Source organism: Anser anser (assembly GCF_964211835.1).
Source record: "Anser anser genome assembly, chromosome: 13".
NCBI lineage: Eukaryota > Metazoa > Chordata > Aves > Anseriformes > Anatidae > Anser > Anser anser.
In genome coordinates this window covers 16,212,148-16,238,646 of record NC_139734.1, presented here as the reverse complement: position 1 = coordinate 16,238,646, position 26,499 = coordinate 16,212,148, and the positions used below count along the sequence as shown (strand labels likewise).

General features: G+C 36.3%; 1 protein-coding gene across 2 annotated transcripts in view; it reads right to left on the bottom strand.

Moving 5' to 3' along the window:
• Window positions 1-247: 247 nt before the first annotated feature.
• LOC310881028 (transmembrane 9 superfamily member 2-like) overlaps window positions 248-26,499 on the bottom strand; it is a 32,022-nt gene continuing 5,770 nt past the window's right edge. The window contains exons 6-18 of one of the 2 annotated variants that reach the window (XM_083797730.1): window positions 25,480-25,607; window positions 22,974-23,085; window positions 20,337-20,416; window positions 19,331-19,439; window positions 15,541-15,673; window positions 13,893-14,012; window positions 13,658-13,715; window positions 11,465-11,624; window positions 10,701-10,852; window positions 9,692-9,803; window positions 8,327-8,498; window positions 5,194-5,267; window positions 248-870 (exon numbers count right to left, since the gene is read on the bottom strand). In XM_083797730.1, the coding sequence (XP_083653856.1) occupies window positions 5,212-5,267; window positions 8,327-8,498; window positions 9,692-9,803; window positions 10,701-10,852; window positions 11,465-11,624; window positions 13,658-13,715; window positions 13,893-14,012; window positions 15,541-15,673; window positions 19,331-19,439; window positions 20,337-20,416; window positions 22,974-23,085; window positions 25,480-25,607 (1,392 nt within the window). In that variant the 3' untranslated portion in view covers window positions 248-870; window positions 5,194-5,211. The remainder of the gene's footprint in view (window positions 871-5,193; window positions 5,268-8,326; window positions 8,499-9,691; window positions 9,804-10,700; window positions 10,853-11,464; window positions 11,625-13,657; window positions 13,716-13,892; window positions 14,013-15,540; window positions 15,674-19,330; window positions 19,440-20,336; window positions 20,417-22,973; window positions 23,086-25,479; window positions 25,608-26,499) is intronic. The other variant, XM_083797729.1, reaches the window with a different exon arrangement.

Sequence of the window (26,499 nt, the reverse complement as noted above, 5' to 3'; positions counted from 1 at the left end):
AAAGTAAGTGCACAGCTGAAGCACAGCAATTTCAGAAGCCTCTGGCCATCCTAGAGACATGGACTCAAGTAGCATAGCAGTCCTGCTTGCAGAGACAATTTCCAGCCATATAAGAAAAATAGTGCATGGAAGTCATAGCCAAGCTACTTATAAGCAATATAAATTGGACAGCTATCAATAGGTTAAGCTAATGTGATCTGTGTTCAAATAGCGAAGGCCTAATTAACAAAAAAGGAAACAAGTCAGGTGGAGTTGTGCAGTTTTATTTGAACAAAAACCAGTGTCGATATTTTTAATAAAGTCTACGTTACACTAAGAGCATGTACAGTTGTAAGAAGATATCTAGTTGTACAGAAGGTGTAGGATAATATGTACAGTCATAGTTAAGTTAAAAATTCACATTTTACATAGATTTACTTGACAGTCCTGTGCTTTGATGGTATATAATCGGAAACCAAAAAATGTTACAAAAAAACAATACAAGAAATTTCAGCTGGAGGACTGGTATAATGCACTCATTTCTCAAATAAACTAGTTCACAGGGGCTTTATTTCTTCTAAATCAAATTTTGGATACAAGTTTTAGAATGATTAGAATTAACATGTTCAATGAGCATACTGGTGTAAACTTTTTTTTCCCAATGGTGCCATTTCCTTCCATTAAAAAAAGAAAAAAAGTATTTTAAGCTGTAGTCTGCTGTTCAGCTTTTACAAATTAGAATTACACAGTGCGTTTCTCAATACATGGTAAAAAAAATATCAAACAGCAAGGGAGATATGTTCAAAAGAGACTTTGAAGCTTTTCAGTCCACTTTCACAACACTGTAAATCTTACTTACAAACCAGAAGCAGGCAAAAAATCCAATAGTTCCTAAAATGAGAAAGTGAAAATGCTTAGTTTAATCCTCCAGACTGCGCTGAGAGAAAAATTTAACAAGTATATCCCAGCAGGACAAAATATAACATTGTAATCCAGTTAACTATCCAAAATAACAACACTTGTTAAATTTAACAACACACGCTCATCCCCAGGCTAAGTTATTTATTTAGATCAAAGATGACTTTTAGGACCAGACTACTTGATGGACATTTAATATACTGAAGGTGGTGCTACTATCACCACTAGCGGGCACACAAGCACCATTTAAGAAAATGATTTTTCTATACAAGCAAAGTCAACATTTACCTAAATCATTCCACTTTTGTTTGTGTGTGTGTGTTTTTTTGTTTTTTTTTTTTAAGGACTACAGTATCTCATGGTCATCTATGACTTATGCTAGAAAACATGACCTTCAGAAAAGTCACCTGGCCTGGTTTTCTGTTCATTGTGCTCTACTGACACTCAAGAGCAATGATCTCCTAACTCTGTATATCCCGTTACTTCCTTTTGCTAAAACAATGCTCTGAGCACTACAGCAGTTGGGAGCAAGAATCAAACAAAACTAGCAGTAGCAAGCTCAAACCAAAATGAACAATTTTTCTGTAAAGTATATTCAAGCTGTGGATTTGCTTGCCACAGGTCACTATGGATCCTAAAAACACAGAGTGTTTCAGTCAACCGAACAAATTAATGAACAAAGAAATCCAAAGGCTATTAATTACAGAGACACCATTTCAAGTGCTAAAAAAACCCTTGAGCCACAGGTGATGGAAGGCTGGGAGAAAGTGCCACTAACATGCTTGCTCTGTTCTCACACCACTGCCTTGGAGTACTGCTGTTAAGGTTCTTGGGTATAATCTTCCTCGAGTTCTTACCAATCCATTTCTTCAGCCATCAAACCCAACAGAAAGAGAAAAAGAAATAAAAAAATAACCTTCTGCAAGCACTTTGGTAACTCAAGCCATAGGACTTGACATGTGCCCCAGATTAAGATGACGAAGAGATATGACAACACTGAATGAGATTGGCTATACCAGTTTTCTGTTTTTAACCTGAAGAACAAGACTGTGTTTTTCATCCCACAGTAACTATTAAGGGACAACTGCAAAGACATTGTCCAGCACATTTATTTATGAATTCCTTTAAAAACTTACTACGCAAGGAGACATTGACTCCCATACAGTTAAGTCTTAAGCTACTTTGGGAGGTGACACATTGTTTCTCATGCTTTTACCTATGTGTAAATTGCTATGCAGATACTAATCTTTATCAGTAAAAAAAAAAAAAAAAGTCTCCGTTTCATCTGAACTCGCTCTCAAAGACACAACTACACACCATCCCTGTGACAACCCTTATTAGCTACACTACCGCCACTTTCAAGATGATGCATTCAGCTCCACCGATTTTACATTCCTCATTTTCTATTTCTACAGCCCACATTTAACATCAGCTCCAACCTTTTTCATTATTTCATTGAGACTCGTGTACTAACTAGGAGGTTCACTATTAGGTATTTGTCTCTTCTGCATTCATTACACTTTCTATCTTTCAGATTGCATCTATGCATTTGATAAGTGAGGAATCTGTCTTTGGATGCTTATTATCTATATGCCAATTCCTGTGTCCTTCGTGCTACCACGTATATTTGCAGTTAAAGGCTTTTTGACAGCCTACTATTACGTGCCACAGATTACCCTTTCCCTCTGAGTTTGCAGTTATCATCCTCTGAAACAGTAGGAGACAGCAGATTTACTGCTCTTGATAGGAGATCAGACACTAACCACAGAAGGAATTTAATTCCTTTGTAGGCCTGACATTGCGAAGTCTTTGCAGTTTATGGTCAATTCTCATTCCTTCCTACTGTGTCCAATACTCCAATATCAGCATTGTTACTCTAAGTCTTACTCTCATGTTTTCTCTTCCTAATAATGGTTGTCAGCATCTGCTTTCTAGTTGTTTTTATAATATAGCCCACTTTGAGCCTTCTATGGCTTTGAAAGCAATGTTTCTTCCAAATGTTTAACAGATGACATACCTTAAAATCTATCTGCTGTTCTACAACAGAATTGTAATATCATAAGAAAATGGTAGAACTTTAACACAAGAATGAGATTTACCACAGTTTTCTGAACATGTCATAACTCAATATGGGAACATACTCTAAATGCACAGCATTTTCCTCCAATCCTTGTTGTTCTGAATTTTTATGATACACCAGCTTTCTAAAAAACATGGCTTCATTTATAGCAGAATCAGCAGACTTCACACTGTGAACAAGCATTTCATCTATAAACAGATTTTCACAGGTTTCAGTAACACTGATTTTCAGCTTCCCTCTTAAAAAGGCCTGTTTAGCTAATCAAAGACCAAGTTCCCCCCACTTCATTTTTTTTTTAAACTTTATCAGAAATTTTGCCAATGTATTGGAATTAGAGTAAGTCAGTGTTTTGTAACACAAGCAGTAAGTGGTAATGTTTGTCAGACACCAGATTTGAAGCATGAACGTACAAGCTCAAGAGAGAAAGGCTAGACTCATCACGTAAAATACAGCCTTATGTACTCATTACCTTCTTTGTCAGCAGAGTTTCCTTCTGTTATTACTTCCACAGTGCTTTAGTCCTACATCTATAATTAGGGCTTACCAGGAACAGTAATATCTTCTTCCCCACGGACACAAATGTATCCTACAAATTTCAGGTGTGGATAGCTCTACAGACCAGAAACATCAGTGCATGGGTGTGCTGATATTACACCATCAGTATTAATGGATAGAAAGTGACACAAGTTAAGGAAACATTATTTATAAGGTTTCCTTGTATAGCTACCTTACCTACAGCATTGCTTATGTTAGTGCAATGAAAAGCTTATTATTTATTTTTTTTAAAGAATGTAAGCAGTACAGTGTCTGGTTCCACTGACATTCAGGTTTTTGCCCCCACCTCAGACCTATAGGTGCCGATGATTCCATGAACCTCTAAAGAGGTCCACAAATTTTGTCAGAAGGTTTCCAATTTTCTGTAGAGCAGTAAATATCCAAATCAGAAAGGAATATTCAAATGAGTAATGACTGGGGAAAAACAACTCTGACCTAGTTTGGTTTGTTAAAAAAAATTCTAGCCAGAATGTTTCCTACATTTTAGACCATTTCACAAATCTGCCATTTGTTACAAATTTTAGCACTTTATACGAAAGCTTCAACATACTGGACCTTTAGGACAGTGATGACTCGGGTAGCAGGTTCTCAGATTCCTCTTTTGCTTTAAATAAAGTTAATTTTAATACAGATAAGCATACAACCAGTTTCCTACACCTGTCGCTCTACCCAGTAAAGTTGTCATTACTGGTTGCACTACTTACAGTACAACTTTGCCATCCAAAGTAGCATGGCTTGAAGTATATTTTCTTGAAAAACACTCAGCTCTTCAATCTTGAGCATTTTTCTAAGCACGTCCTGTTCCTAAATAAAAATCATCCCGCTCAAATTATCAAATTATGCTTCTCTGATTAGAATACCAGGACTACCTAGATAAGCTGTAATCACCCAAGCATCTTGCTTACATATGTTTCTTTCAAACACATTCAAACTGAAATCAAAGTCTTGAGGCACTATCAACAAAGAGCATACCTCTTCAGCTTGCCGCTTCACTGACACACATCAATGAACGCAACAAAACAGAAAACAGATACATAAAGACATAAAGCCTTTTTTCCCTTAGAGCTGTTAAATTCTAGCAGTAAGTACTTTCAAAAACAAAACAAAAAACCACCAGTAGTTCAAAGAAGTAACCTCTAAAGTTATTCTACGATTGGTCTAAACTCCTTTCCATTGTAAGGTTTTCACAGCTTTAATATGCAAATCTATTAAATGTCACAGCACAAAGATACCAAGCCTGACACCAATTCCTCCACTGAGCCTGTAAAATCTATTTGTTTTAATTCAACATGATCAATTAATTTTGTGGGTAATGTCTACCTTAACCAATCACAAGTACTCAGCAGCTTCAATTATATGAAAAAGCATTTGAACAACATACATTTAAGAACTCACTTTCACGGAATAAGCCTTTATTTTTCCCCAAGTTGGTGACCTTCATATCTTAAGATCCTGCCTCTCTAAATAACCCCTGCTAGTCTAGGAGGCTGATACCATCCTAGTGCACTGCAGCCCACTGCACATGACTGTTCTTCCTAGCACAGCTAAAAGATCATTTTCGTGCGAGATATTTAAAATTCAAGTACCTAGTTGTGAAGAGGTCTTGAGTAGTTTCTCCATCCAGGAAGCAAAATACATCCAATGCACCTGTTTATACTTACTAGGGAGACACTGACATCTCAGTTGTTTCTTTGAGTTTTTGGCCTCCACTTCCTATAGTGTTGAATACCCTGGCCTGTAATATACACTCTCTCTCAGCAACAGTTTTCTTATATGAGAAAGAAGATCAAAAGCTAGCATCTAACTGGTTAAAGGAAGGTTATTAGTAAACTAGTTTAGATTCAACATTAAAAACAAGGATTATTCCACAGAATAATGCCGAAATACATTAAGCAGACTTTTCTGCTCTATTCTTCTCTTCTAGCTTTATTGTTTAATGAAGAAAAAAGAATTCAAAGCACGAACAATTTGTAAGAAAGCAAATAGAAAAGCACTCTGCACTTGGCTGATACTTCTTATGTACCTTAAAAGCTCTATGTATCATACTGGTTTCAATCATTGCACAGTGGTGGGTGCTTCAGAATCTCAGATTCTAAACACAATCTACCCAGAAGATCAAAACTCAATTTTGAAAATGGCATTAACCCACAAGTGAAAATGATGTTCAAAAATAGAGGTCACTAAAGCAACATGCTTTGACTACGATCAGCATTTTTCGTCTCCTAGCATAAAATGCATGTAATCATGTAGCTATCCACATTTAACCATGCTTATTCCTTCTTGAAAGATTAGCTGCACATTGAAATAAAATTGTCTCGTTTGGGTGTGCACGCTTAGTCTTCACCAGATTATATTATTGTCATTGTTGCCATACAAGCATTCAGTTCCCATATAGTTATTCACTACAATCTTTTCTGTAACACTCACGGTAACATAACGTGCTGCCGTGTAGGAGGTATTAACACTGCCCTTCATATTTCTGTCACAGCTGCTGAGACCTAGCATGCAACACAGAAAACCAGAATGCCTACTGCTAACTTAAGTGGAACAGGCCAAGGTCCCATTTTGGGAACATACGTACAAGAAGAATGCTATTACTACAAACAGCGTGCCAAGTTATGTTAGTAAACTATTTAACCTCCATAAACTGGTGAAGGACCCTTACTTTCCAAAGCAAGTGTTATTAAGGAATATTCTACAAAATAAAGCTGAAAACATCGAACTTTGAATCATTTATCTGCAATAGCTTAAATTTCAGCCCAAACATCAACTACCAAACTGAATACAGGAAAGAAAATTATTACTGCATTTTAAATTAGCAAAGATTTATTACACATTCTACACACCTTTCACCTTTCTAGTGACTAGCTATTCTACAACTTTTTTTTTTAAAGTGACCATGTAAAAGCTGTCCTCATGAACTACAAATATAGCACAGCCACCAACATACTTAAAAATAAGTAAATAACTAAAAGTGACAGCATCACAGCAGTAACAGCAGCACAGTTTATTATTTATTATTGTACTTTTGGGGCCTCACTGGTCTCCACATCAAGAACTCCAGGATCAGCACATCTGAAGCTTTTAATGCCATTTCAGCAGCTGCCATGACAGTTTCAATTATCGTTTTATATATGAAAGGGATATTTTTTAATTCTAACAATTTGCATCTTGTAAGTGAAATTGAAATTGGCAGAATAGCAGCTAACCTATGCTAAAACCCAGACACATTAACATATTGCCTTAGTTTAAAAGTAATTAAAACATTTCAGACTACAGGGTGGGTTTTTTTAATTTCTTTTTAATAAATCTATTTTATATATATATATATATTATAGAGGACATCTGGAGCTTGTCTGTTTTGCCAGGATTTAAGCAGGGTTTTAACTGGCAATATGCCAACTTCTGTGTTTGCCTTCTAATAATAAAGAATTAGAAGAATTAAGTCCTCCTTGTTTTCCTTTTTTTGTTTTTAAAGCTTCTTTTGACTTCCCTTAGAAGACAGTTCTAAATAACAAGAAACAATAAAGATCTAGGAATAGGTAACAGTTATTATTATTAAATTTAATTTCTAGAGAGTATTTGTTTTTCTCAAACACCGTAATTTTCTTCAGCATTTTAATATGAATAGTGCTATCTTTTTTGTACATACTCAACTAGTGTTAAAGACAGAAAGATGAAGGAGGTCCTTCTCACCACTGAACTTAAAAAGTATGATGCTAAGGCTTCTTTCATTACTTATTTTAGCCATTCTTTTCTAAATTGCATCAAGGGAGTTAAGTGACACATTCCACGAAGACAACAGAAAGTATTTACGGCAGGCTTTGATAATCAGGTAGATGTTAAGAAGTAACAATGTGAACCATCGTACCGTCCACAACGAGATCCTTTTCTTTTGGAACAAATTTCAGGAATGAACATAAGGCTGGTTTTATAAGCAATTCATTATACAAGAACTAGCATTTTTTCTAGTTCTATCACTGCAGTACTTTCCCATGTCAAGTAGAGTAATACATAACTTCATGTGTTAAAACTACGTACAGAACAGCAGCAGTGAAGAACACCAATACAGAACACTCCTGGCTATAAGAAGCTTCAAAGAGCTTCTAATTTCACATGGTAAAACTGGCATGGCTTTCCCATCAAATCAACCTCAAAACTATATTTTGAGCCACATGACTATGAATATTGGAATAATTATGTAAAAGGCACTTAGTCTGCATGAGTACCATCAGGAACAGAAACTGGATTACTAAAATGGAAAGCTGTATTTCAAAAAGGTTCCTCCAGTTAAGGTGTTTTCGTGCCGTTAAGAAGGGGTGCCACAATTCAACAGGTACACAATTCACCTATCTCTAACAGTACTAGAGCTCACTATTGTCATCCAGTACCATTCTGCTTCACCTGCTAATAGTGAAAGATGAAAACATCTTTTATCCTCCATATACTGAGTACAATCTTTAACTACAGAAATAGAATCAATTATGAAATCCAAAATTAAGTTAACTACCTCTGATATCCAAGTGAACAAGAAAGGCTCTTTGAAAATACAATGGTTTGAACTCGCTGCTAATATAATATGCAATAAAGGAAAATTGCACTATAAAAGTAATTTCAAGTTAAACAAAAAGCCTCTAAGAATATCTCACTGTGGTTTCACAAACCATAAAAGTAATACTGACCAAGGAGTCATAAATTGTATTTAATGTTTCAGACTGAGACATGAAATGTTAGGTGAAATTTAGACAAATAATGAAACCCCTGCATTCATTTTACATTGAATGCTATACTCACCTGTGAAAAGGAAGAAAATCAAGACCATGATCATTGTGTAACCAAAGTATAAAATGGTGCTAGCAGTTCCTGTTATCTGGAGTTTAGAGAAGAAGTAATGAACTGCATAGATAAAGAGATAAACAGCTGTAAAGCTGCTTGTCAGAAACGATCGCCACCACCAATGATAATCCTGAAAGAAACAATAAACCATTCAGTAGGAAACATCACATAGAAAACAAAAAATAAACAAACTGTTTTTTAAAAATTAGCGTTGTTTCATGAAACAAGTTTTGAAGAATCAAAGGTATCTCCAAAAAAACCCAACATAGTGCATAACTATTTTTTTTCCTCAATGTCCGCTGTACTGTTTCCACCATGAACACTAAATTATTCTAGGATCAAGTCTGTTTATTTGTGCTTATCTACTGCAGATGGTTGCAGAAAATAAAGGTCCAGTCTACACTGTCTTAAGTAAATGTAGATTTTCCCACCATATTTGTACCAATATTACTTATCAGCCACATGTATGCAGAGAGTTTTTGCTCCAATGGAATAATCTTAAAGTTGTTAGTGCTCATTCTCAGATTGGCAACTTTACAAATAGTAACATATCACCATAAAAAAAAAGCAGCACAGGCGCTCTAGTATGCAGTTGAATTGCAAGCAGAATAGACACTAACTGCAAGGAACAGATACTAAAGACCGAAGTTCTCCCTACTTGCAATGCATACAAATGTCATGGATGCTGAGAGTTTTTGTAAATCTCTCCTGGTCAACACACAAAACCTTTAACTGGACGCTGAAACTGTATCATAATGGCATTATGCAGTGCTTGACAGGACAAACCTCAGGTTTTACCTTCTCCCAAACATTAAAGGAAAGATACCTTTTAATGATATAAATTTCAGTGCTGAAAAAAGTCTAGTAAAACCTGAAGTACACGCAAACCTCATAAGTCAACTTGAAAAATTTCTCCCCTTTGCACACCCATTGCTTTCTACCACTAAGCTAAAGCCACCATCAAATAAAGCCTGAAGTCTTGTATGACAAGTTTGCATAGCAGTCTTCCTACTCAGCCTACTTATGAACAGAAACAGTATGACTAGAAGGCTAGTGCTGATGTCCATGTACTTTCAGAAACGCCTGCACCATTAAAGGAGGCAGGCAGTTTATAATGATAGTTGTAGTACCACTGGAAAAACTACAAGAACTTTTTGAAGCAGGAGGTGCATTTCAGAGAAGTGGCTAGGACAGGCATGTCAAGGGCTGACAATACAAGCCATTTATGGTGTCCCGCACACCACAGGATATGTGAATACCTCAATTCTACTTCTAACATATTCTACCTAAAAATGATATCTACATCAGAACTGTACTTTTTACCTCTGCACAGAGATGGAAGTAGCACAGCAAAACTGTAGCCTCAGAACACGTAATTAGAAGAATTATAAAAACTAGGAACAGGAAACCAAACATGTAGTACATTTGATGAGACCTAAAATAAATAAATAAATAAATAAATAAGAGTATCATTTTTAGCTGAAGTTCTGAGTTAACTTACAGTGTTACATGGCCATATAATAAGCTAATAAAAACAAACAAAAAAATCAACACACCCATACAGTTAGGAAAAAAAATTCAACTATAAAAGCTCCAGAGTGTACCTGTTTGTATGTCAGTTACATTTTCCAGCACAAACTACAGAGTTCATAGTTCTGTTGAGGACTAATGTGAAAGTCTGGTATGTCTAATATATTTACATTTAAGAATTTATTTAGAAAAATGTTCTGTAAGAAATCTCAGGATAGACCAAAGACGGTTGGAAAAAACTGGCACTTTAATATTAATATTTTCCATTCAACGAAATATTAAACTCTTCATATTTACATTGTGGTAATTATGAAAGATTTTACTGTCAATTCTCTATCCACCTGCTTAACCAGGTTTTGACAAGACTCATGACTGTCGTGGATGTTTCAGAAGGGGTGGAGTCCTTGTTTTGCAGAAGATGGAATCCCAATATATTGATCTGATTTAAGAGCTAAAGCTGCTAGATAATATTAGTTTCATAGATCACAATATAGTTATACAATAGCTTAAGCTCTACCTAAGCACTGCAGCAAGAAACTGTGTATATGCTGTTCAGAGCCAGAAAGATAAAACAAGACAACTGGGACTCTTAATTTCATGCTTCATGGGTGTCAATAAGAACTACTTTTTTTTTTTAATTTCTAAGCATAGGAAAAAAATATGCAGATTCTGGAAATTCCAAAAAAGTCTGCACGAAGAATCTGTTATTCCTCATGTTAACTGGCTTAGAATGTTCAAACTCACAGTGCTTGCTATCAGACCAGTGTAACTAGAGCAGCAATAACAACAAAGCAATACTCACCAAATGCTATTCAGAATGAAAAAGAGTTGAATGAAAATACAGCCAAAGGGCAAGATGCCACCCATTATGATACCAGGCAATGGTTTTGTGAAAAAGGACTGTTCCGGAATTTGGCGAGGAATCTGGTTTGTACGAACTGGGTGTTCAATAGGCTTTGAATGAAATTAACATGATTAAAAGATAAATTGTTACATCATAAATAAGATTACTTTTCCCTAGTATTAAGTATCTAAAGATTTGATAAACTTAACTTTCAATTCTTTTCATCCATAAGCTATCACAAGTTACCAAACAAAAAAAAAAACACCCTACAAACCTGATATCTACCATTAGGAAAAATACACACACTTTAAACACTCCAGCCATTGGTCATTAAGCAAGTTAGAACACAGAGGAAAGAACTCTGCTGTCTTTAATTGAAAAAAAAATAAATAAATAAAACATAGTTGCCTGGCATTATCTCAAACTACTGAAACACAAATTGAAGTTACTTCAAAACCGAAAAGGGTGAAGTACTATTGAAGTAGAAGAAACAAGCGCTTAAGACCTCTACAAGAGCACTATCAAATTCTGATTCCAGTAGTCAGAAAAAAAGTTTGATGCAGCTTTTTTATGAGCACATATAGAATTTCAAAATCATGAGAATTGAAATATCACTTCAGTCACAGGGCTGTATTTCAGTCAAACCAGTTCTTGTATTACGGATTCAATGGCTCAACTGCAGAAGACAAGTGTATTTCAAAAGTGCATACAAAGAGCCCTACCTTCTCTTTGAAGCCAAAATATGCGCCAATAAAGGTTAGTGGGACTGAAATTCCAAACCACATGGCTAGGATAGCAACCAAAGTACCAAAAGGGATGGCAGCGGAGGATCCTTTTACCCACAGAATGAGATTCATAATGAAGAAATCAGCAAAGACAATTCTGAAAAAAAGATCAGATAATATAAAAAGCACTCAGGAAATAATAAATATGTTAGTATTAAAACCAAGCCAGCTAAAGGCCTGCATAAGAAAAATGTTGCTTCTTGCAATCTTTCATTCTCTAACAGTCGTAGTTACTTTCAGCAATAGTGCAGTTGATATAAAAATGCTTGCAACACCCAATGCCTCTAGTGCAGGTACCTATGGTAAAGCCACTATCTAAAGATACTACACATAAAACAAAAAAAGTAACTGAAAGATTTCATTATAAAATCTATGCTAAAAGACTAGTTTTTAAAAAAAAATAAAAAAATCGGAATCAACTTTCCTAATATTGCCAGTTTTTAACTCCTTTACAAAGGTCCTTTCTAATCAGTAAATTCTCTCTGAAAAAAAACATAGTGATAGAAAAATCTCGTAATTAGGAGGCCACGTCAGTTTCACAACAAACATACACCACGCTACAACATTGCAGCAGAAGGATGGATTGTTATGGGGAAGATCTCTCAAGAGTCTTTGTATTAACACCTCGTGAAGTTACACAGTTAAGTAGCTCACGCTTTCAGAGAAGTTAAACAAATACGTCATCAGTTATGGCATATCTACAGACCTGTTCTTTCCTCCCACATTGAGTGCATACGCCTCATTTTCTAACCATCTTAGAAAAACAACTCCAAGACGTATGACGAAGATTTCAAACATCCCATTCTGAAAGTAAAACAAAACGTTCTAACGTTCTGCAAGAGAACGCCATTTAAAAGCCTGCTTGAATTCCCACTGTCCTGTGTTCTGAATCTTCTGAATTCACAAAGATTCAGCCTCAGGAAGGGCCACAGCAAAATGCACCATTCTCTGGGTTTTGTTAAAAAAGGGTTCCTGAGGCAGAATTTATGCTACCCTTAAGTAAACATGCACATTCCACCCTATTTAATTAAGAAAGGAAGGGGAGAGAGGGTTTGACTAGATTAATAGGCAGGCAGAAGAAGCCTTACGCTTGCCAAAACCGTTTGGGGGAATAGACATGTTAAATAAGCGCATTCAAAGTTACCTATGGTGTATGCATCTTGTCGAATAAAAAATAAATCCATTTTATAATCTACCCATGCTTTTAATGCAGACCCCACTTACCCCCTCCAAAGCTAGAAAAAAATACCGCATATATGAACACCCATCAGTCTACTGAGACTGTAAGTGCCTTAGGTTGTTTACGATGTTATGCAAATTCACTGAACTAGCATAGCATAATCAAGACATCTGTTCCTATTTTACCATCCCCAATCATTTTACTTCCTCTGTGAAACTTAATTTATTTGGGAGTTTAAATGATCACAACAATATTTCTTCCACCGATAAATAGTTTCTTCTCTCTCAAGATAATATCTAAATGACAGCAGGGAGACTGAAGCACATTTTGTTTAGAAATAAGATCTCCTCATAGAAATACTACACTCAGTTGTTATCGAACACATTACATTTCATTTGATGAAGCTCTATGTTAGTTGAAATCAACTTATACTTTTTTTTTTTTTGGCAGAAATACCTTAAGAAATTTATAACTTTTTCCTTAACCTTTGCCAAGGGCATTTGTCAAAGGATAACTTCATGTAGCCAAAGTTGAAACCACGAAATACAGAAGACTTGCAGAAGAAATTAGTTTCTATTCCCTTCCTTCACTGACCTAATTCTCACAAAAGGTCTTGAGAGCTACGAGAAAACGAAAGGTAGGAGAACTGTCACTCTTCCCAAGCACAACAGCATTGGCCATAGTATGATACACAACCACAGCAATCTCAGAAACTGGACATTACCTACATTTATATAAAGGCTTACAACTTCAGAGAATCTCTGCATTATTCTCACCTGGAAGCATACTAAACTTCTCCAGATTCTTAGATCTGTTTTGGCTTAAGATTTACTGCCTATTAAAACAGAGCTACATTGCCAAAGTTAACTTCCTAAGCAACAGTTTTCAACCGGTCACTCAAAAGAATTCTAAGGCCAAGAGGAATTCTAAGAACAAGGGGAAACACTTACCCAGGACAAAGCAGAGCTGTAAGCAAAACGTTTGTCTTCCACTTCTCGCCTCTAAATGCTGAGGGGAAGAAGTAAAAACAATTTCAAGGTGTGGACTTTTTCCAACTGTTTTACAGCAGGGCAGCAAGAAGCAGGTTTATTGTCTGAGACATGAGCTCCAGTTTGAAGTTTATATTAAGCTCAGCAATTCTGAGTTTAACCTGCTGTGCCACATTAAACAAATGCTTCTACTTACTCTTGTACATTCTAGCAGACACATAACCAGCTGGAGTTCCTAGTAAGACCCACAATACAACTGCACAGGTCATCAGAGCACCACGGTTGGCAGGAGAAAGAAAACCAAGGCAAGCTAGGACTAAAGATAAAAAGAGATTTAGATACTCGTTGAAACATCAGATTCTCCGGTAACACATATCAGAGTATAGGCTTACCCCCTTCCACCACCAGATATTCGGATGAAGACTACATGTTTGAGTTCTCTTATATCTCATCATATGACAGTACCCCTACCGTCAATGTTTCCTTCATAACAAAGCATTATTTCCACCTCAACTTTTACACAAAGTGTCTCATAGCCAGCAGACTAAAAAACAGCCCCCCTCCCCAGAGACGAGCAATGAACTTGAACCACAATGCAGCTTGAAGAAGTCTGCTTCCAACATCCCACGTTTCTGCTGTAAACACGCATGGCCACTACTCACACATGGTAAGTAATAAGAGAAGTTTAGTATGCGGCATAAAGCAGATGTGAGAACAGTAGGTCTGGAGAAGCCAAAAAATTTGACAGAGCTAAGGGTTGTGGTTTGTTTGCCTTTTAAGACAGAAATAAGCATGAAGATGAAAGACTAAGTCAGTTGCTTGGAATACCACAAAAGCACTCTGCCACCACTATGGACAACACTTGTCTCAAGAACGCATTACCTTGAAAATAAGCCTGTCTATTAAAAAAAATATTGTCTGAGTCCAAACTAATTATAGAGGCCAGCACAGCGAGATACTCAGAAAAGGAGTTTCTTAGTGATCACTAGCAGAAAGTTTTGTTTGTAGCAGAAGGAGGATTCTCCCCCCTCCTATCCCCATTTCTTTCTCCACACTCTGGTTGGGCAAAAAACTACAGCAGTTAAATAAGTTAAAAAGAGCTCTGTAATCAATAATGAAGGACAAACCCGCAAAGAAAATAATGTGAAGTTTATATTAATCTTATAGCATCACTTAATGAATAGAAAAAAAAGGAGCCGTTCCGTGGTAGCACTGAAAGACCACGATGTCTAGAAAAATCCAAAAAAAAAAAACCAAAAGAAAAAAGAATGGTAATATGCTTTATAGATAACATAATAAAACACTGACTTGTGACAGGTACCAAAGTCACGTACATGTCTAGTTATTTATTGCAGGCTGCCATTATCTCAATGTTGTGTCAGTATTATTTCATCGGCATGCATTCTAGCTCTTATTTCTGCATGGCTGTAGGCTGTTGTGTCAAACATATTAGATAGAAAGTGTTCTGAGAACATTAAAGCTTTGATTATACGTCTTTGAACTTGCATAACTGGATCCTTAGATAATTTACACCATGACAAACTGTGGTTTTTTTTGTTGTTGTTGTTTTGTTTTTAAAGAAGCTTGTAACAGGGAAGATTCAATTCTGTAATCATGAAGAATCTGAACTAGTCCAGGTACCACAGCATTTTGAACAGGATCATTTCCAGTAACATTACTGAAGCTATCTAGATTACTGTTATGAAACAGCATTGATATTTTATTTTATTAAAGGAAGGACTTCACTTCCAAAAGAAGGCTTCTAATATTTGTGTAAAAACATTGCATCTTTCTTACACTATTGCACTACAAACACATCACCTTAATAAACTAAAGTTACTTACATAAAGTAATAAATGTCATAATGAAAATCTGTGTTCCTTGGCCCAAGAAGACAGACAGTAACATTCCCTTCCTTGGAGGTCTAAACACATCTCCATGAACCAGCTTCCAGCCAAATTCCTCTTGGGCATCTTCCTGTACAAAATCAACAATGTCTTTAGCAAAAATACATAATGCAGTAGTGAATTAACAGAAACAAGATGTGAAATACATATTTAGAGTTTGATTAACCTCCAGTTTAGTTCTAGAGACAGACTAATTGCATCTGATTCATCACTCATTGATTTTTATAACCCCCTAATGGTTCAGTGCAAGAAAAAGGCAGGATTTATCAAGAAAATCCTCATCTCAGAGCAAGAAAAAACAAAGTGTAATTAGCCAAACCATGTAACATCATTCTAAATTTAAACCAAAACAAAACATTTCATTTAATTTAACTTGGATTATAGCAATTCAATGTAGTTCAAGCTAAGCTTTCTTTTTATTTTTTTCTTCCAAAGCATATCAGTCTCAATGACAATACTGAAAAGGATTAAGTGGTCTGTTCCCTGTACTCCAGAAGAAAGTCTGCTCCCTAGACTCACTAGGGGCAAGTACAAACATTCTTTGTCCCACTGACAGAAGTGAATGGATGGATGGCATGGGGGGAGGGAGGAATCCTTAGTCCATTGGTACTAAGGAACCACTGCTGAAGAATACAGCTTTTCAATGAAGTTGCTAAAAACAAATACCTCCCCCTCACAGAAAACAAAACCTAAACACACAACGGCAGGCAAACAACCACTCAAGAAGACTTCTCTCTTCCTCATACAGTTAAAAGCTACAGGTTTCATTCAACCCAAGAGAATTGCATGTAGTTCACTGGACTGTTTAAACACCAAAATCACAGCACGCAAGAAATGGTGCAAAAAAGAATACAGACCAAACTGGTGAATGACACAAAGCATCTTCTCTTTGTCTTCCTTATGCTGATACCTCTGCCTGCATTTGTTAGCTAGAAATTACTCTCAGAAGTCTGGTGTATTAAAAATTGAGAAATGTCTCTTAAACACAAGATAACACTTTGATTATAACTATGCCCATAAAGGACAGGATACCAGGTATCTCGGTAAAATTCCAACACATCAGTACTCTTCCAGTAAAGAAAGGTTTGTTTAGTTAAAGAAGAATAAAAAAACACACTTTCTTATAAGTCACCACAGTTAGTTGAAGTTCAGAAGATAAGAAAGTAAAGACAGAAGGAAGATTTTTCCCAGGTAACTGTAAGGAATGAAAGAATGTAAAAGGTTACCATCTGAAGCTAAATCCTTATCTGTTTTCAAAATGGTGAACACTAAGCATAAACACTTAGTACTTTAGTTCCTGACAAAATAAGGAAAATGTGCAGGTTTGGAATGGATGGCCCACGCATTTCTCTCTCTTCAAGTGTTCCAGTGAACCACCAGTTCAAGTGAACCATCAGCATTCCCGAAGTGAGATTACTAATCTCCTTCACTGCATCTTCCTCAGCCTGGGCCCTCTTTTGCACCATTATTTCACACCTTCTTAAAATCAGCTCCTTGAACTACAAGGGATCTTTAAGTCTCTTACACTGGCTAGAATACAAAAAAGTGGCTTTTTGAAAGTTGCACCTATCCCTGCTGTTATCCGTAAAAACTAATCAAACTTTTAAAAGTCTCACTCTTTATCACATTAAGAATGACCAACTAATAAAAAGACAACACAGTATAAGATATTGAACATGATTTAATTGAGAGATCAAACAACTGCTCATTTTTATGAAGCTCCTAAAGAACATGGAAAAATTCTTCCACTTTAATTACTGTCTGCATTTGCATTAACAAAAGACATTAAATATCAAAAACACACAGAAGAATAAAAGTACTTTCAGATGTTTTAGCTTCAATATGAAACATTTTTGTGCATTTAAAGTATTTTTTTTATCCAGATAGACAGCAACGACAGTGCAAATTCAAACCTTTGTAGTATCTGACATTACTTCTCATCTTTGGCTTGCAAATACCACTTCTACCGATTAGAAAGAGTAAATTTTCACCCAGTCTTTCACTCTCAGTCAACTGGTCAAGTCTTTTTTTTCCCCCCTCACAATCAGTTATATTCTCTTCCAAGGCAGCAAGCCACCATAGAGACTTGCCCCTTCCCATTCTGAAGGGGTAAATATTTCGAAAGAACTTGTAACGGATTCAGGCAGTCAGCAACAAGCTTCGGTCAAACAAACCAGGTTCAGTTTGACACAGGGATTACAAGGATAATTGTATTAGGAAAAAAAAAACTGTTACATACACCAAGTAGTTCTAACACAGCTAGAGACTACTTGAAAACGTGCTGAAGTCATGCTGCATACAAAATACAATACTGTGATCTCCTCAGTGGAAAGGAAGTGTATGATTCCATCACACTTTCTAGCCACTGACAGAAGGCAACATCAATTTGTATTAGTCTATGTTAATCAGAATCTCTTCTGTCACATTTAGTAAGAAAATACTGTTCCTCACATTAATTTTACTCCATTATTAGCCCTTAGTTTAATTTTTATTTATTTATTTTAAACTTTTTTTGCTATAACTGTCTGTTACTTTTAAAGGATTTCACTTACCTTACAAAGATACATAGAATGATATTTCTTATGAGAGTTAGACCACAGATTTTCTAAACTTTTCAAGTCACATGCTAGCACATTTGCTTTCTGGACAAGCTACCTGCCAAACTACTACAAAAAAATACCACCGTGGAACTGAAAAAGTTACAACAATGGAGCTTCTTATTGCAGCTTCAGATAGACACAATACCTGGCTGCAGTAGTTTTTAAGCCTGATCTCTCATCAAGAGGGGAAAACACGGCTATCAATAAAAATATCTGCTCTTCACAAGTTTGGCTGTTCAAACTTTAAAACACATTTTTAGAGAGAAAACATGCCAAATGGATTGCAAAATCTTTGTTTCTGTGCTGCACATATACCTACGACAGTTACAGCACAGCTCCTGTGCTAAATCTACGTAACATGACTACAAACAGGGCTCCACTGATGGGGAATCTTCTGTATAACCCCAGGTTGCCAGTCATAGAATCACTGACTGGCTGAGGTCAGAATGGATTTCTGGAAGTCATCCTGTCCAACCCCCATGCTCAAGCTGGGCCACCTAGAGCAGGTTACCCAGAACCATGTCCGGATGGCTTCCGAGTATCTCCAGTGATGCAGATTCCATAAAGAACATTACTGGCTGCTTAGATCAGTGTCATGCTACCCTCTGTACATCCTGACTGACTCCATAATGCAGTCATAGGACTCAGAGCAATTGACACCTTCTGATGGTGAACCACTGACAGAATACTTTCCTTCAGCTTTTCAGTGTCTGCAGTGTATCCTGTGGCTGTTGGTATGCTGTGAAAATCTACATTAAAAACAAAATAAAAAAAACACCAGCTTTCCTTTGTTGAGACTTTGGAACAAAGGGACTTACATTTTAAAAAGGAGTTTGTTCACTAGCAAAAAAATAAATCTGTGAATCACTCCACATACTTCCTAAAGCTGCTTGCAGATTAAAAGTTCATCAAACGACGCCCAAGAAGAATGACTGTCATATCTGTCCATTTATTCCTTCTGTTAGGAGGGACAAAATAGCAATAAAGCTATTTTTAACTCCCAGATAAATTATGTTTCAAATTCTAGATAGTTATACATCTCTTCAGATTGTATAGAAACTATTTGAGAGATATCCCCATTGCCAGAAAACATGCTCACATATACAAAAGCTGTAAATCTTACTCACAGAAGAGTCAATCTGGTTGTATCTTGCAATATCTTTATGAAGGGTCCGCAGAATGATCATAGCCACCATGCCAGATAAGAAGAGAACAATTACGAGGGAATTCATTATACTGTAGGTAAAGAAAAAAAAAGTCAGGCTTTCAGTCCACTTATTCAGGTTTCAGGACATGCAGTCCAATTCAAAACCACATGTACAGCTCAAGTCAATAGGAATAGCCTCAGATACTCAGATATTAGAGAAGACATTCCATCAGACCTTTTAGTACTTTCTCATACAGAGAAGATACACCATTTTAAGTTGTGTACCTTTATGACTTCTTAGGAGACAGAAGCAAGAATACTATTTATGTTGTTAATTCTCAAGACAGTTACATATTGCATTTCTTCATCTTCCTTTTTATATAGCTCCAAAGGTATTTTCCTAGTGAAACAGCTACAGCTCTCAAAGCTGATTTTACATGTATGAGCCAATCAAATCTACATCATGCCTGTTAGTATTTTCTGGACACATATTTAATCTGATCAGCCTTTTCAAACACTTAATATTGCAAAACATTATCATTTCAACATAAATTATACACTTACTTGATATATTTTACTCATAAAAGAAGCCCTTTTTTTTTGTTTGCAGCTGCTCTGTACAAAACGTGCAGTGGACATATGTACCTCTTACTTCACAAATGGCAAAAGCCAGTAACAATAACAACACTGCCGAGCAGCAACTTCTCAGAAGTTTCACAAAATGGAGATGAAGAAGTAAGACCATAGAGGTTGCCTTCCTTTTGGACACTAATGTTGCATTCCTTTGGTGAAATGCAATACTACGGTTGCTCCCAAGAGATGCAAGACTGATAAGTCACTCCACATATGAAAACAAGAAAGTTTACTTGCCTGAAGACTAACAGACTTTGTGTTACCACAGCAGAAGTTATGTATCTCTAGAAGCACAAATAAGAAGCCTTTGTGCTCCCCAGCAAGGTTATTCACTGCATAAATGCAAGTCATACCTAAACCACTGGATGTTTGTGTGTGGCATGGACTCCAAAATGTAATCCCATCTGGAAGCCCACTTAATATTATTCTTTTCCTATAAAGAAATTAAATAGCAATTAATAGAGACAAGTACAAGTTTGTTGCAGTCTCTGAGAAGGAATAAGCACACAAAATCTCTTCCAGAAACCTTCCATTCAGCATTAATATCTAAGCTTGGTATCAGCCCTGGATGTTAGACCTCCCTCGTACATTAATAATTCTTTTCATCTCTTGAGCCTTTCAAAGAATATTTCATTTATTGAAAGGAATCTACCTTCAAATGGGGCTTCACTAAGCCTCATCTTCCCATGATTTGATATCTAGCTGCCTGCAACTCCCAAATACAATCATGCCATTGCTACAAGATATTCCCAGCATAGCACATGACATGAAACTTCAACTTTGTTCAACGCACTTTATGAGCATGTTTCTAGTTTTCCCTGGAATTTTCCCTTTCTCATCATCTTTAATGTGTTTAGCACAAACTTTCTTGCTCCCTGCCATAATGGTGTATGACACAGACTATTTTCCACTCCTGGCAACACACCCACTGACAACTTTGATTTCCATTTTCCCTTTGAAGGATATAAGAAGAAATCATTCAGGAAGTTTCCTCTTCAAAAAAGACTTCCATCCTCTCCTATCTCCTCCTCTAGATGCTTAATGTGAAAGCTGTACAAGCGATAACTTCTGACCTCCAAGCCCTGTCCTCCACCAGCTAGTCTCATGGAAGGTACATTTGCTGTCCTGTTACCAAACTGTTTCCTGACTGGTGTGAAGTTCATACGAATTTTTTTGCTTATTTACCAGGTGATAAATCTGTACAGTTAATTATCAAAATTTAGACTACACTGACAATGGCCTAGGATTTAAGTTTCAGGTCATGTTCTGAATCAAAAAAATGTTACAATGAATTGCACCAATACAACTAAGTGGCTGAAATTGCCACAAGTTACTCTTTACTAGCACTATCTGTAGCTGATACGGATACTTGGGACAGATATTCCAGAAGGATGGTTTTAAAGTTTGTTATTTGAGTATCAAACTGCTCACATGCTTACACTTTTGTACAGTTGTGTACTAAACATGTGAGGCACAATTGTATACCCTGCACACACACAAAGCTGAATACTTGGCCTTTTATAATGAATTAGAACAGACACCAAAGCTTTCTCATCAGAAATCAGCTCTCATATCAAAAAGGACCATAAATGCATTTTACCTGTTTATGTATTCAAGATTACTGAAACTAATGTTTTCATCTTTTAAAATATTTTTCACTGATGAATACTATCCTTTTAATTTATTTTGAAACTATTGATAATGCCTGATATATTTTATTTTTTCTTTCATTTCAAATCAAAGCTAATGGATAACATGGAAAAGTCAATTTTGAAGTGCCTTGAGTGCCATCTGCTGGAAGCATCTGAACCAACAGCAGTTCAGCCTTACCTGCTCTATTCCCAAGAAAAAGAGAGTAAACAGCCCAAATACCTAACACATTGCATCGATAACAGGACAAAGTGCACATTGCAAGTCTACATTGCAATTCATCATCGAAATTTAAACAAAAATGTTAATAGACAGGAGGTTCATTCACGTAGTAAAATCAGAGAGTCTAAGGAGGATTGAGTGTCTCAAGGGAAAAGTAACTGCATATAGAGCCTTGCACCTCAAGGTCACTGGTTCAAATCAAATTCCATTTGGTACAACGAAAGCTGTTACCACATGATGGCGGCTTGACTGCCTATGCAAAATAAGCTGGTGGTCTCAAGCCAAATCCTTTAAGATCAGTGTCTTACATCAGAAGAATAACCATGACTTCAGGACAGACTTGAAGTGAGGCACCAAGGTTTGCAATAGCTCAAATCACATTATTCTCACCCCCACAGGAGGCTCACTTTCCATGCTGGGGTAAAGACACAGTAGCAAGAAAGCCAGATTTCCTCCTGCCTAAGTTGTAGCAGGCTGAATAAAGCATAATACTCTAAAAGACAAATGGCCCCCTACTCAAAAGGAAAAAAAAAAAAAAGCTACCAAATGAAAGCATGGCACCATCAGACAAAAACTGCAACATCACTAGAAAAACAGCTTTATGATATGATAAATCCTTAATGCAGAAGTATTTCCAAATATTATATAAACATTTCTTCACCACAAGACTCATGCTAACCAGACTGAACTCTGAAAAACACAGTATAACTCAAGGAACAGAACTCTTCAAGTTATTACTAACAGAAAGTCATTAGATTGAATAGAACAGGGCAAAACTGAAGTCTACATTTTTTCCACTTGTTTTCTAATACCAAAAGATCTGGTTCTCAATAAGACAGTAAAGATTGCAGTTACAAATAAAATTTGAGGATATTTGACCAACGGAATCCTGAATGATGGTAATGATGGTGGGGGGATGAAGGCAAAAGATCTCTACATATTCCAAGTGTCACTTAAACTACAGCAATGGAAACATAGTAGTTTTGGGGAAAAATGCTTCACAAGATCATCCTTACGGAATGTACACTGCTTTAACACAGTTATGGCTCATAGCAAATCATCCAGTTTTTCTGGGTTTGTACTTTTGGGGAATTATGTATAACAGATTCAATACTTACTTCAAATGTCACCGAGTAAGTATAGATCAAATTCAGTTTGCTGTTGAATTCTCCAGGAATCTCCATAGGTGGACCTTCACAGCTTAAGTTGTTTTCATCTGTATGTTTGTAGCTAAGGAAAAAATAGTTAAATAAAATAAAATTGCATCTAATCAACAGCATGAATTTTCACAATTTCTTTTTAAAGGTAATCAGAATGGGTTTTTATTGGAAAAAAAGAACAGGGAGAGCACTGTATATAATTTTGAATCAGCTATTCAACTTCCTTGAGAATTTGCTTTTCCATGCTTCTACCACTACAGGTCAAAGATCTTCAAAGATACCTCTATTATCTCTTATGTTTGTAGCTACAGATAATATGGAAGAAATACATGTATATAATTAGGCATAATTATTCATAATTTCTGTAACAACTTTAGAGTTATAGCAGAGCTGAACACTATTTCCCACCAGCACTTGCAGTGAGTTAAAATCTCCCTAGAAAGCATCCCAGGGATTTGGATCACTATCTTAAGTTCAGTTAATACCTGTTCAGACGTTTGGGCGCTTAAGAACATTACAGGTATGCTCAGGATTGTCAAGTACGTGAGAGACAAGAAATGAAGACCTCTAAAACTACAGGAGATATAGTTTTGCCCTACCCACTTTTTTTTTTTTGCCACATCAGAACAGCAACCTAGTCCTAAGCTAATATGCTGCTTGATTAACGGTGCCATGAAACCTGAAGATCTTTACCTGGTACGAAGGTAAGTTTTAACACGAAATACCCCTTTCTCTGCCATCATACCTCCCCTCCACATTTTAAACAAGACCGCGTTATTGGTGAGGGACTTAACATCAGTATATGCTTGTCAACAAGGAAGATGGAGACTATCAGTCTCCCACAGGTTCTTACTTTCCCTCAAGTGTCATTAGGGGAAAGTTGTATATTTTATTTTTAGTGATTTTGCGAGTGCCTTTTATTTGTTTTTAAACACTGGGGCAACAGAAGCAACTGCGTAAACCTTTTAATTTTCCATTCCTATACAAGTAGTCTAATTTCACCTCTATTCAGTCTTTAATACTCAGAAAAATATAGAACAACTCTGAACAACATTCTACAGTTCAAACGCACAAACCCTTCTCTGTTGCACCTTAGAAATACTACAGCTATAGAAGCACAAAATCAAAGAAACCTTAAGGTTTGGTTGAATTTACTCCTGTGAACCTTTTCTAACACTGGAAAATAGCTTCCCTCTCACATCCTCTCGGCCAAGATGTAGTTACCCAGCGTAGCTAAACAATTATTCCTTATATGCATTATTACATGTCAACAACTGAGTCAAGCTACAAGATAATAAAAACTTTCATGAACAGTCTAGGGTGCTCCAACCTCAAATACTGCCCATTGGGAGAGACTAAAGGTTGAAGCAAAGCACCAAGCAAAACATCAGGTCACAGAATGACAAAATTAAGGTTATGTGCAACCTAACTGTGCCCCCTTGTGGTTTGCATTACAATCAAGTTCTCTTACTTCTGAACCAGTCAGGATTCAACCAATAAAGCATTAAACAAAAATGGAGAAGGTTTGTAGAATCTTCTTGCCACCATCTGGGAGCAGAGGAAAATGGAAGGAATAAACAAGTATAGCAAGTATAATTCACTAAAAATTCACTAAAAATACACCATACCATGGCAACAGAAAAAAAAAAAAAACTACATCCAAATCTCTATACAGATCATACACATCTGTATAATTTGAGAAGTTGTAGTCACGTAATTTAAGAACGTACTTAATCCCTATAGAAAAGGTGGAAGACTGAACTGCAGTTCTCAAATATAAGTATTAACTATGCATGAGCAAACTGGCAATAGGCCAAAGTAATCGCTTCAGTCCAACCTCTGAATTCTTGCATCTCCTTTCTTGGTCAACCTAGTAGTGCAGAAACCAAAAAGCTACTTATAAGAAGATAAGTCAGTCTTCTCAGATATTCTGCTGTTTTGAATGGCAGTATTAACTTGGTACTTCACTTGTACTTCAATATCCAAACTAACGCAGGAAAAAGTATATCTGTACAAATACCGCACCTTTGTACAGAGCACTTTTGGGGTGCAGTGCAGCAAAAATAAGAGAGATGACAAGGGAAACTTTAACTCAGTTAATGGATGTTTCTTGTGTATCTAAAACATGTTTGTTAAAGGAAAAAAATACACAGCCATACGCAAATCAATATAAACATGAGAATGCTTCTATTGTTTGTGTCAGGTTATAAGACTCCACAAAAGCAGTTTTTCCAATCAGGATGGACTTTGGAGAACATCTGAAAAGCAAAGTTATACGACATTTACAGTCATGGAACTGCTCTTTGCAAACACAGTTCCAGCTGTGAACCAGTACACTGAAAACTTCACCAGAGTTCAAAATAACTGGTTCCTCAGAACTTAGTAACGCCAAGCATCATTTCAAAGTTTGCAACTACTGATAGATTCCTCAGTATTAGAATTTGCTGCTCTAATGCAGAATTACCTTTGTGGTCTCAGTCGTGCCATCACCAGTCTTGCACCAGGCCAGTTTTCATCCTTCCCACTATGGTACATGATTGTTATGTCAACGTGGTTGAAGAGGTAGAAAGTGTTCTTCTTGTTAAACTCTGACTAAAAAATATCATCAAGAGCTTAAGAAACTTCCAGCAGGAGAGGGCGCAATGCAGTCATGAATTTTAGAATGAGACTACTGTCCAATGAAGGAGCAGGAAAAACGTTTTTCTACACGCTTGTATAAAATATATACACATTTTCTTAAATAGTATATTGTAGTATGTTATCTAAATAAAACCCACATAATAGTTAAATCATCACGTGTTTCTATTAAGATTTAAAAGCATTTGACACTATTTTTGTACAAAGTTGCCAAAACAAGTTCAAAGATCTTACTCAAGCTGCAAGTAATTCAGATTCACCACCACTCCCACCCAAGACATACAGCCAACCTGGTAGACACTCCAGCTACTGAAGCTGACAAAACAGGTTCTGCTTCAGAAAAATACCTTTCACTTTCAGTAGCTATTCTGCTTTGTCATCCATATCCTTCCAGAATTTGGAATTGAAGAACTATATAAAGTTCACATTCAAAAAAAATCACAGAAGATACCTGAGTCAATTCAAGTTGACTTGAATTTTCCTTTCTTCTCACAATTGTCATTGTTTAGAAAACTTTAACCATAACTTTCACTTGAATTAAGGGACCAGGATGATGGACTTCCAGTTGAGTTTCCAAGTTTGAAGTTCCTTTCTTGGTTTTATATGTTAGCCACTTTCCAACTGCCATAAAATATTCCTCTCCTGCCCCTCTCAGCAAAACATTAGTGTCTTGCACTAAAGTTATCTGGATTCCTCACCTTTAACTGCCAGAAGAAGACTAGAATCATGCCTGTATCGTACTATAACCCTATCTAAAGATACCTTTAGGTACCTTTTCCCTCCAATTTAAAGTAGCAGCTGAGGCAGTAATATAGTTTGTTAGCTGCATAAATGTGAGGATGAACAG